The 13,437-nt window shown below is 34.0% G+C and overlaps 1 protein-coding gene across 5 annotated transcripts in view; it reads right to left on the reverse strand.

Annotated features, from left to right (window-relative positions):
- Nucleotides 1-13,437, reverse strand: part of LOC145933273 (uncharacterized) — a 47,757-nt gene that overhangs the window by 23,506 nt on the left and 10,814 nt on the right. The window contains exon 1 of one of the 5 annotated variants that reach the window (XM_083032830.1): nucleotides 3,728-4,848. The exons of 2 other annotated variants lie outside the window; for them this stretch is intronic. In XM_083032830.1, coding sequence (XP_082888956.1) covers nucleotides 3,728-3,782 — 55 coding nt within the window. In that variant the 5' untranslated portion in view covers nucleotides 3,783-4,848. Of the gene's footprint in view, nucleotides 1-3,727; nucleotides 4,849-13,437 lie in introns of those variants that run through there. 2 more of the 5 variants (XM_083032829.1, XM_083032828.1) reach the window with 2 other exon arrangements.

The raw sequence follows: 13,437 nt of genomic DNA on the forward strand, positions 1-13,437 counted from the left end.
ATTCTATTGTACGATAAGTTTATTGATCGAAACTATATCGAAATTTTTGGAATGACGAAAGTTTCTCTCCAGGCAACGTTGCCCGCGAACGGAATGTTCGGCTGTAGCCTTGCCAGGAAGAGAAACGTTGACAACCGCGCCACTGACGTGATCGAACACGTGGTTTTACGAACGATGTTTCTCGGGGTTCACACGAGCGTTCGCATGGAACTTCCGAAGCAGTATCACGCTAAGAGAGACACCACGTGTTTTCAACGTCACATAGACGTAGACCACGATATCAGCAAAAAATTAAACATTTGCTCTCCCTTTAAATAAAGAAAGGGCAAAGCTGTGCTAAATTTATCAATCTTTGCCCTAATCTATAAGAAAATAATTTTTTTTCAATAGAATTTTAATTTTACCTGTTTTGCTCAAATTTAATTAATTTTGTCTGCTTTTCAAAAATCAAATAAGATCTCAGTTTTATTTATTATTTAATTAATGCTTGCCTTTAATGCCAAAAGCTATATAAATTTCGAAAAGTAGAAGTATTCTAATTCCAAAAGTATATACGTAACATTTTGAATCATACACCGAGAGAATTATCTCTTAAAATTTATTCTGAAAATCATGGTAATCATGGGACAATATAGTATGGAAAGAATTTGATAAGAATTTCTCTGATTAATATTTATCACAATAAAAATAATAATATCTATTACAATAAAATATAAAACACACTTGATTAATTTTATACTAAACTGCATAGTAAAATTAATCAAACATATTTTATATTTTATTGTAATAGATATTATTATTTTTATTGTGATAAATATTAATCAGAGAAATTCTCATAAAATTCTTTCCATACCATATTGTTCCACGATTACCATGATTTCCAGGTAAAAGAAGGTTTAAATTCTAAAAGAAAATTCTCTCTCAGTGTATGCTTCTCCTTCCGGAACAAATTCCGCGGAACAAACGCCCTTGGATTATACGAGACACCTACGCTCTCGTCTCGCGACTATCACGTCAACATGATTCGTCAAAAAGCGCGTGATTTCGATCGACGAAATGCGAGTGTCGAATATTCGTCTCGGATAAATGTGCCAATATCTTTTGCCACGTGCTGTCATACGGCAAAAGAAAATGGCGAACGGAGCATCATGGATCTCGTGTAAGGCGCGTTGCAATGGATTTACGGATAGTATCTTTGGAACTTGATCAATAAATTATTTAAATCTTTCGTGACTTGTGCGGCGCACATGAAAACTTATTGCTCGAAATTTCTAACGAATAATGAAATGCATAATAATTATAATATCATAGAAATACATATGTTATTTCTACGTTAATCGATATTAACATATTATTATAGTTTGTGTGTATCTGTGCATTTTATTTAATTGCACACTGAAAAAAAAGTTGTTAACTTGACTAAATCATTCAACTAAATACTATTTTATTCATTGAACATATAGACATATTTAAATTAAATACAACGTATTAAATCTAACGAAACGTATATTTGACTTAAATACTTATATATGTTCAATTAACAAAATAGTAATTTAGTTGAACGGTTTAGTCAAGTTAACAATTTTTTTTCTCAGTGCATATTATTCGTTTCAAATTTTGCATGTGTGCATTTTATTTAATTGCATCATTCATTTCAAATTTTGCACGGTTTCGGAAGAAAGTTTCGATGAAACCTTGGATGAAACATTAATATGTTAATAATCGATACAAATAGATGTCATAAATTAAAGTACAATTAGGAACTTCAATTAAAATTATTTACTTAAAGTTTCAAATTGTTAGCATGGTTAGAGGAATATAAAATTCATGCTGACAGATGTCACAATACCATATATAGTAATAATAAATATTTAAAGACTACAAGAATAGAGATATGAAGAATGAGAAGAAGAGAGAAACGGAATAAAACATATAGTTCAAAAATATAAGAGTTCTCTGTGAAATTTTTCTCTTGTTCCTTTGATTCTTATTAGAATTTAATCTAGATTTCTTACAAAGAGAAAACTTCGATATTTCTTTTAAAAATTCATCGATAATCGACATGATAAAATTTTTGACATATTTTATATCGATATGTGACTCGCCCACATCTTTTGTCCATTTGTTCAAAAATGACTGTCATATCCAAGATTTCAGCATAGACTTAAAAGACTGCGCGGAGCCAGAATAAACCGACAATGAGAAGAGCTGAAGTCGACATTAAAAAGAGAGAACAATAGCGTAAGTCGTTGTGTCTTTCTCTAACACGCGAGTTGGTAAAGATCATATGAGGTTTGTTCATTTTGACTAAACTCGCTGCACTAGTTCAGAGTTTATCTTTTTCCTTCCAATGTCGAGCAAAAAAGAAGACTCTGAACTAGTGTAGCCAGTTCAGTCAAAAACGAACAGACCTCATGTCTCCTTCAGTTCTTTTAATTGTCAAAACTAACTCTAGTCTAGCTCCATCTATTCTTTTGTCCATGAATTTTAGCCTGTCATATGGATTCAGGTTGTCAAGACAATCGACATAGAGCGCATAGAGTATGGACTGCGCCGATCCGACAATCCGTCCTAAAAGAAATGGTCAGAAGTGAAAGAGATAGAACGCGAAGACGGTCAACCTCTATTCTTTTTTGTCAAATACCATCGCAAGCAATAGAAAATATCCACCAATAGGAAAAGGGAATAGATGCTATTCTCTGCTCACTTCTCATGACCAATTTTTTTAGGATGGATCGCGCAGTCGATGGTCAAGACCTTTCTCAGGTCAGCATAAATCATGACAAAAGTTAATATAAATCATTGAAAAAGAAGATTTCAGTCAGTCGTATGTTAATACAAAATATGCCAAAAATTTCATGTCAATTATATAGATGAATTTTTAAAGAAATATTTAGAATATTTAGAAATAAGTTTTTTCAAACATTTTCGAATATACATATATGTATATAAAATTATATCATGTCAATTATCGATGAATTTTTAAAGAAATATTTAGAATATTTAAAAAACAGTTTTTGAATGTTTCAGATATACATATAAATATACATAAAAAAAAAAAACAGTATAGTAGGTTCATACATAAATCTGATTGTGCTAAACAGATTTACTATTAAATCTGGTTGACACAATCAGATTTATATGTGAACTTACCATACTGTTTTCTTCCGTGTACACACATACATATATCTATATATACATATAATTATATTATATATCATGTCGATTATCGATGAATTTTTAAAGAAATATTTAGAATATAAAAAGAAGTTTTCGAATATATTGTATGTATATTAATAAATCTCTCGCTGTACATTTTCGCCAATGTTGAGAGCAAACAGCCGACGCTCGGCCACTTTACGATTATTTCATTGAACGCGCCACGTGCGTGCGGCGACGACATGACCGTGACTCGATTATAATCGACTACAATCGTACATATAATCCGCGTGTGTCGGCCATTCATAAAAAAAGAGAAATCTTCGCGCATGACCGTGTGTCATCGTCCCATCATTTTCAATATAGTTGACAGTCTGCTATTACTGTCACTCGCGCGCGATAAATCTGTCATCGACAAAGTCGTGAACAGAAGTAATAAATCCGGTCATATTTTTTTATAAGTTGTCACGCGAGTGTCAAACAATAGCCGAGAGAAATTAACGCGAGATCTCGAAAAATAATAATGAAAGAAATATTTCGTTGAAAAATGTCATTTTTTCTCTTTTACCTGGCCTATCATTGCCCATTCTTTGTTCTAAATGCATGGCCGCCGGAGGTAGCATTCTCTGGAAGCTTTTCAATGTCGAAGATTCACGTGATGGATAACCCTGGACTCTATGTGACCCGCGTCTATATCTGATTATATAAATATATACACACACACTTTCCAAAGTTCCTCTATCTTTTTTTAAAACACACACACCGCACTTTTTTATCTGCGCTTATACAACATTATAAATATGTATACTTGTCGGTATAGTTATTATCGAACATCTACTCTTTCTTTCCTTCTTTCTTTCTGGTCCAGAGCAGAACGCGTTTTCACTGATATCTCCACGAGTACTTTCTTACGCGTCATGGACACGATGATATTGCAAATGCAAATGCCGGTTGCCGTATAAAAACTTTTACAAAGATCGTCGCTTCGAGTCGTCGACTCTCTCAAATGTCAAAAAACGCTTCGATTCATCGTCTGCTGTCAAATGTCAAAAATGACAGTTTGCGTTTCGAGTCTTTTTCTCCGGCTCGAGATCCGTGACACGAGGATGATTTCTCGAATCGATTTTTCGCGCGAAACGACTTAAAAGCCATTAGGGTGACGGAGCTCCGTCCGCACCGACGCAAAGTTAGCCCGACTGAAGCAGCACATCATCGCCCGAAAACCGGTTCGATTAAAGCACGAGCGTTCGATCTCGCGAATCACGACGAGGCGACGATGACGGCGACGATGATGATCGAGGCGCGAGGACGACATCGGCGTTACTATCGCCAGCCCGTTTCCTCGGCGCGGCTGCATCTGACGCGACGACAACCGCAATCGCCGAAAAAATGTCCGCCGTCGTTCGCTCCGATGATCGTTCGAACACGATTGCCACATCCGAGTGTTTCTCGCGTCACCTCTCCTCTCGCCGATAACAGGACGGATGGCGATCCGGAATGTCCGAATGTCGCGCGTCGACGCCACTGCGACCTATTTCTCTTGCTCCGTTTTTTTTCTGTTCCTTACACTCGCGAGAAGTTTTGCGCGCGCAAAGTCGCACAACCAGTCCCAATCCCAATCCGTGGCCCGCTCAGCGAGGTTAGGTAGATACGACTGTTCACTGCCGGCAGCGTGAGACGCGGCTTCGCTTTTTCCCTCCTATCACTCGTGATCGCGGCGAAGGGAGAGGGAGTGGGAGAGGGAGAGGGAGAGAGAGCACGCGCGCGCGCAACGCGATAGAGTTATGTCACGTACTCGTAACGATAGCAGATAGGTAAAATCTCATCGCGAAAGAGAAAAATGGCGGGAAAACTTTAGGCAGGTCAGTAGACAAGATCCGGTGAAAAATTTGCGTGAAAAAATATTCTTTATCTCTTCCCGTTTCTTTCCTCCCTTTCTCATTCATTCTTCTATCTCCCTTTCTCATCCATTCTTCTATCTTCCTTTCTCATTCACACACACACACACACACACACACACACTCTCTCTCTCTCTCTCTCTCTCTCTCTCTCTCTCTCTCTCTCTCTCTCTTTAAATAAGCAATATATTTTACTTAACATTCTTATATTAATGTCAAAATTATTATAATAAATATATTATATATATTTATCGAGACACACGTGGGATCATATCTGATGTCAAGTGTCACATGTGACATTTCTTTCGCCGAAATTTAGAAATGCTTTAAAAAAAAGAAAAAGTTTTAAAACACGTGTGCTGTTTTATGAAAACTCGTAATTTAAAAATTATTTGAAGTAGGAATTATTCCAAGAAATGATTCTGAAAGAAAAGATCATACGAGTTTTTTATAAATTGTCTCGCAACAAAGAAAGTCACACAACAAAGATATAGTTATGACAAACTATGTATTCGCATCTTTTGTTCTTTCCAATTTTTATTTTAAACCTGTTTTAGTTGAACATGTATTTTGTGTGTATAAGTTTATATTGTCTATCTATTATATTTTAGAAAAAGTCATTTTCTTTCAAAAATGAAAAATATCAATTGTAATGAAATAGCGGCGAACACGTGATTGCAAGCATATCGAAATAAAAAAATTAAAATATATTTAACATTTTTATTTTGACGTTCAAAATATATTTTATTTATAAATCAAGAGATATACACAAGATCTGAAGTGAAAAAAATCATAGTTCAAACAAAAGAGACAATGACATTACAACAAGAAATTTAATGATAATTAATAAGAAAATGTATTTTATAAACAACTTGTATCATCTAATAATGAGAAAAATCATTATCCGTTGCCGTGAAACGCTAATCGATTCTTGAAAATTTTCTTTAAACAGGTTCCTAAAAAGAATTCTTGCATAAACAGCCACAGAGTGACAGTAAAATTATTATAGTTTTTTATATAATATTTTATAATAGTTTATTATAACCGATATTTTCTGTTTTTGAAAGATAGAAAAACTCTTTTTACAACACATTTTTTTAGAACTGTTCAACTTATTAAAACTATAAAACTATTACAAGTCAATATCTTTTAACATAATATTTAGTTAAGGGGTACGGAACAGCATCGCGTTACAGATGCGCCGCTCCGCGCGTCTTAGTTGCCACATGCATTGCTAATTTAAAGATTTTTAAAGTTTTTTAAAGATATATTTCAATATTTCGGTTGTATTAACAAAGATATGTAGATAGAAAATTGCACGACGTATAAAAAGCGCGCGAACCTCACAATTTACTCCTATATATTTTTCCACGTGCTTCTTACCAAAAATGAATAAAAATTGCATAAAACTGACATATATGACATATATTTAATCTGTATAATACTGAATGCATTAATATTACTAATTTTATTGTTTTTAAAAGATATATTTCAATATTTCAGTTGTATTAACGAAGATATGTAGATAGAAAATTGCACGAGGTATAACGTACCTCACAATTTACTATTTTGCTTTTTACCAAAAATGAATAAAAAATCGCGTAAAACTGAGAAAGATATTAACTATCAAACAGGCATGTCAGACACGAAATGGTGTCCGCACACCACATGCAGCCCGCGAAAAAAGCTGTCGTCCCCGTATTTCACTTCTTATAAATCTTTTAGAAAACAGGATTAAAAAAAAATAAGTCTTTAAAAAAATCATATTTTATTTATTTTTTTGAATATTGAATAATATATATAAAAACATGCGACCCTCAGCGTAATAGTCCATGTGGTCCGTGATGCAAAAGTTTGACATGCCTGTTATAAAATATTTTACCATACAATATGCAAATGTATATAATTTATACTAACTATTGTTAGAAGATCTGGATAACGTTGACCGTGTTATCGGCATATTAAATTAAACTGTCACAGGTCACAGGTCACAGGTCACAGGTCCTACTGCTTGTGCGAGTACCGCAACCGCTACACAAAATATTTTTTCTATCACCTTAGGATGTCGTCCCATGGACATCGGAAGAAAACAGAATCGGAAAGGTAGAATAGTGGGGAGCTAACCAATCGGAATGATTCCGTTCCGCTTTTTTACAGCTGGGTTCCCCATGGCGATTATTTTTCGCAATAGAATTCATAATTCAAGAACAAAAACGCAAAATTCTCCCATACCCATTCTACACTTCTCCAGAACGTATAACACTAGTGTTATATTGTGCATCCAGAGCCGGCGCAAGGGTGGGGCGAGCGGGGCGGTCGCCCAGGGCGCCGTTCTTGGGGGGGCGCCATAACGTCGGCAAACGCCCTAGGCAGATTTTGGTGGGGGCCTATGTAGGATTTTTTGAAAATTAATTGAACATTTGAGCACTAAAAAAGGAACTGTAATTAATATAATACAAATAATAACTAATAGTGAAATGCATCATTAACCATTTACGAATTTATTTATAAAATATAATTTTTTTGGTTATAAAAAAAATTTTCTTCATTGGTTGGTGGGGGCCCATAGGCAGTGCCTAGTTTGCCTATGCGTTAATCCGGCCCTGTTCCGAACGCAGCTCTAGGAAGTGGAGAATGGGACGCGTCGGTTTAAGGCTCCTGGGTGTTCATCGCGGTCATATTGGATTGTGACGTCAGAGGCGAGAAAGCACATGCTGAAAATTCTTAGATGCCATTTTTTAATGAAAAGATATTTCGATTAAACAGCACTTCAGATGGCTTTAGCACACTCTTAAAAACTCCCGAAAACTATCCTTTTCCCTTTATAATCAATCAACATCTGTAAAATGATCGAGATATCAGACTTTGACATGCGGAATGACTGTGCATGTGCAAAGACCAGACGGACTGGGCTTCATAATATTACATTTTACAGCTGTTGATTAATTATAAAGGGGAAAGGATAGTTTTCGGGGGTTTTTAAGAGTGTGCTAAAGCCATCTGAAGTGCTGTTTCATCGAAATATTTTTTTATTTCGAAATGGCATCTAAGAAATTTTAGCGTGTGTTTTCTCGCCTCTGACGTCACGATTTCGACATGATCAGAAAGGAGCCAGGAGCCTTAAAGCGTAGACAAAAGCTGCTATGGAAGTAGAGGTCCGGATTAATAGCCTAAAATTGGTAACAACAAATAAGCGAGATACCTGTCCTTCAGGAAAAAGGAAAGTGTACGGACTCTGTCATGTATTTCCTTCCTTCTTTATATAGCTAACCAGAAACAGCCATCAAAGAGATGAAAAATACATTTTTCGAAATAAAAAGAAGAGATGCGAAAGGTTTAGGCAGGTGAGTCTCATGAGCAGAGCAAACAAACTTGTATCGATTATAAATACAATACGGTATTTTCAGTTGCTGATTAATAATATTTAAAAAAATACTAAGACTTGAATAAGGCTCTCGATGTAACAAACATATTTAAATTTAAACGGCAAATTAGAGTAAACCGCGGATGATAGTGCGTCAGTGTTTCAAGGAAGAAATAATCTTCGTTGAAACTGATTATATATATATATATATCGTGCACAGGGCACCGGTTTTTCTCTTAGTCTAATACCAAGAAGTAAATGATCTCAATTCGAGATTTTTTATAAATCCTCTATTCCCCCCCCCCCCAAAGCTAAATTATCAATTCGATAATTTTTTAAATTTCACTGTAAATTTTCCAGTGTCTTTAGTAACCCTAAGACTTCTGGCATCTATGTAAATATTATAGATTATAGATAATTGTATGAAATTTCAATGCATTTGTTTATAAATATAGACTATATTTTCCACGCATATACGTCAAAGCGCACGATACGCCATTCTCATGCTCATCAATATAATTTCAAGTTTAAGAATTACCATCTGCTTCTTGAAAATATTCTACTTTTTTACGCTGTTGGACTCCCGCCACCTAAAGAAGCAGAACCTGTCTTCCTTTCCGACCTCAAAGGTCGGAATCTCCCTTCTTTCCTATAATTTTGTTTGAAAAAAAGCTCTTGACCCGCAGAAATGAAGAAACATTCCTTTGCAAAAATCGACACCACTGGCAGATCCTGCGGGGGGAAGGGGGGTTAAAACCCCATTATCAACGTCAGGATCCGCTAGTGGACCAAACTAATATCATTTTCGTTTCTTCATCTAGTTGCGCTTTCTATCAGCTGATAGCTTGTTAATCAGAAACAAATTATGTTTATTTAATTAAAGTTTAGTTAATTAAAATTTTTCACGAAGAGTTTCTTCGCAGGAGTAAATATAAATGCGTTATCGGAAAACTGTATTATTGAAATTGACAAATAAACAAGAATATTCGGCTTAGTCAAATTCGAAATGCTCCGATTCATTGGCCTGATATGTATCTATAATTTACAAATATTAAAAACAAAAATGATACTGTATAAAAAATGCTAGTGTACTCTCTCCTCTCTCGTAATGACATAAACATTATTTCAAAATGAAGGTGAACAGTAAAGGAAGACGAGGCAATTAAACTTAACACAAGTGTCAAAAATGTACTAGGTGATGGAAGTAAAATGTGCCATCAGTTGAACGAACGATACGACTATTATCTCCGGCGTCAACTTAACATATATAACTTGGCTCGCAAGACGTTGCACTGCTCTAACAGATTACGCGACAATTACGTGATTCCTCTCTTCGTATCGTCGTTTCGGCGATTTCGCTGCCGGGATAATCGCGAAAAACATATACGATGTCATCTCGCGCGATGTCAACGAAATCATAAACAAATCGCGACTTTATAATTTCTCGCTTCAAACGTTATTTCAAGGTTGTCTCGCGCCTGTACTATTCGCGTTTTATTACATATCTATTTTCGTCACAAATACGAAGAAATCGTATAAACGTATATAAACTCTTTTAGCTCAGTCAATTAAAATATCCTCGATTAATCCAATCGATAATTCAAACTCGAGAATTCAAAATAGATCTTCCTCTTCTGATCGTAACATTGGAGATTTTGCAATCTATTCACTATACATATTTATACATTCATTAATTTTAAAACTGTCCTTGTCATAAATAACTTTACTTTAGAAATTTTCGAGAAATTATTATTTGTAGCATTATTTGTAGATTCACGTTTAAGGAGAAAATTCATTATCTTTGTTCTTTTTTTGTTTCTGTCCAAATAAATCCAGATATCTAAAGCAACCTTAAATTTTATTCCAAAACAATATACAAAGAACTTTTATATTTATTGTTAGAAATTTTAACGAGAAAGAATATTCAATGCCCAACAGGTGGTATAAAGAAATTGTCATAGTGCAGGAAAAAACTAATTTATATAGATATCCATACATTAATAAAAAGGTGAAAAATTATGCTTTAACAAAAGGATTAAGAAACATGGATATGTTGGAATGAATTTACGATGTCGATGATGCGAGAGGAAAACTTTGTCCAATCCCAATCGTGGGAAGTGGTTTATAAAATCAACTTTTCAATAAACTATCTCTTATGACATTTTTTAAGCGCTAAAATTATGACGATTAAATCGCAACACATCTCAATGTCATCGTATTATTGCGAATGTGTGCAATAATTAATTACTGCGGTTCGTATCGAGTCGCAATTAACTCAACTGTCGATTATTTAAATCATGAATCTTTTGACAAGGATGATTTTTTGTTAGATAATTGAATAGCCTTCTAGAAATGATAATAGAAGAGTTGCCCTTATCTTATCAGTAACATGCTTGTGTAGTACATATTCTTATTTTAATTTAGTACTTCTGTATATGTAAAGCCTTGTATTCCAATAAAATAGAATGCCGCTACGTGAAGATTATCCTTTGATTGTAAAGTCCAATCGATCGTAAATATTTCATAGAATGTCACGAATCAGAAATGTCAGTATATCTAAAATCATTATCATAATAGATACCGTATAATTTTTTTTCGATTTCTCTTTCTTGACAACTAATCCAAATAATTCCTTAATGTTAAAGCGGAAAAAGTGGGATGTTCCGTTCACAAAAAAAAAAGTTCATTAAAAAGTAATCAAAATCTCTCTTATTTCTTAAACAATTTTCATTAAAGTTTGCTTTAAAATTATTATTTATCTGTAATTTAATTCCTGTGAGATAATATAAATGATTCATTAATAATTCGGAAAAGCATAATTTTTTCTTTCAGCTTTTACTTTCTATACATCCTGTATATCCGGGATTTAGTTTGAAATTAAGTATTATTTTAAAGTAGTATTTATATTTTTAAAACATATAATTCCAAATTAAGTATTATTTTAAAAGTGCTGATAATATTTATTATTTAAAATACAAGACAAGATTTTATTTATAAACTCAAAAGATTTCACATATTAAATTTTCCAATTAGATTAAAATTACGACACATATTCGACAATAATGTGTAATTATTATAACGTTCCTATGTACTGAGTACAGATATCGCGAGAATTTACGCGGTATGTAGATAAAAAATTATAAATATGCAATAATTAAGTCGTGGAAACTAATGCGAGTCATGTCGCGTAAATTGAATTTTGTCGCTCATATTGTCAGTCAGATAATTTCCGAAGAACGAGAAGTTGCTGAAGAAGATGCAGGGTGTATAAACTAAATCATCAAATAAACCGTTCGCGCTATTAGCGCGTGCCTTCTAAACGCCTTGTGCAAATCCTCGCTCGCGCGGGTGCCCTTTTAACGAGCAAATAGTGAAGCAAAGATCGTGAAGACATCCGTGCTTCTCGTTAGCTCGTTGCCGCTAACGCGGAGAAGATCATTCTCGGTTTTATTATTTTTTTTTTCCCCCGATTCTCTGTCCGACAGCTCCAATATTGCGCGCCTAAATGACAAATACTAATCGCAATACTAATTTCCGCGACAGTCGTCCTAGATATAGTGAAATTTCGATTTAGCGAAAAGTCTGGAAGTTCGCAATCGAAATCTAGAATATGCTGTTACATTAGCTCGATGCTGCAATTTATAATTGGCAGCTATTATATTTCTCACATTTAAAGATCGTGCTCGCTGTAGTATCAAAATTTTTATCCAATGCAAAGATTAATATTTGACAATGGGACATAAATTTTCCAGAATATTTTACTAAAATGTTGCTGTTATAAATTTTATATGTGACAAACAATATTCTAGCAGATGCAAAAAATAATTTTTTGTTGTAACATCTAAAAATCTATCTATATTAGCAAAATATTTTTTCCTTCAACACGCAAAAAAATTTCTAATGTCGCAACAAAAATTATCGCTATTTTTTGTATCTGATAGAATATCGTTTGTCACAGATAGAATTATCGTTTGTCACAGATAGAATTTTTTAGTTCTGTCTCTGTCATTTAGATTGATTACGTGCAAAATATATACGATATTGCAATATGTGCTAATCATTTGTCTACCTCAGTTAATATTTTGCACCTAAAAAATTTTTGCTACAATTGCAAAACCATTTTTTTGAGTGAATAATACTAACAATGCCTATACAATATGATTTGGGTCTGTTTTACAATACGCAGTTTTACAATACGTTTATGGCCTGTTTCTACCAACGTCGGTTAATTTTAACCTCCGGTTAAATTAAATCTTTGTCGGGCCATAGGCCTGTTTCCTTTTAAGAACGTATTTGAAAAGAGCCAAAGATATAGTTTAATCGGAGGTTTAAGTTAACCGACGTTGGTAGAAACGGGTCTATTCAATTCTATAAAACGCAGAAGATGGTCCAATGAGAAATTTCTAAAAAAAAAAAAAAAAAATCTCATTAGACCATCGCATTGCATTCTGAAATCCGAGAAATAATTGTATTTTTACGAATTTGGTCCCATCTGAATATTAAAATGTTAATAATCTATAATATTTTTAGAGAGGTGAGAGAATTATCAGATTAATATAATTATTGAATAGTGTATAAAAGCACATTTTTCGAGAGAAAAAATTTCAAAATTTGAAATATTATCGCATTATTAATCTGGAATTAATCTAGACGACACATGTGTATGTCGCACGTTTAAAAATTCCGTTCAATTTATTATCGGATAAATGAACCGCGATGAGAGATTACAGAGTGCGGTTGGGCATATTTGCGGTTGCAGGGAGAAAAGTGAGCGGTAAGTTTTTGTATCGGTTGGTATAGGATATCAATAACGCGGTGATATGTGACAGACTAGAGATATCTTACCAGTCCGATGACCGGAACGTGTCAAGAAAACCATCCAATCATTGGACGCGCAATAAAAATGTGTATAACGATAAAGTTCGAGAAATAAATTAGACGGGACAAAAAATGAAAAAAAGGGCGGGAAGGAGGGGGAAAAGGTACACGAATGATTCATAAAAATTGCCTCATCTT

The sequence above is a fragment of the Prenolepis imparis genome, unplaced genomic scaffold, assembly GCF_030444845.1.
Source record: "Prenolepis imparis isolate NDT839.2.m4 unplaced genomic scaffold, iyPreImpa1.0 SCAF_3, whole genome shotgun sequence".
Taxonomy (NCBI): Eukaryota; Metazoa; Arthropoda; class Insecta; order Hymenoptera; family Formicidae; genus Prenolepis; species Prenolepis imparis.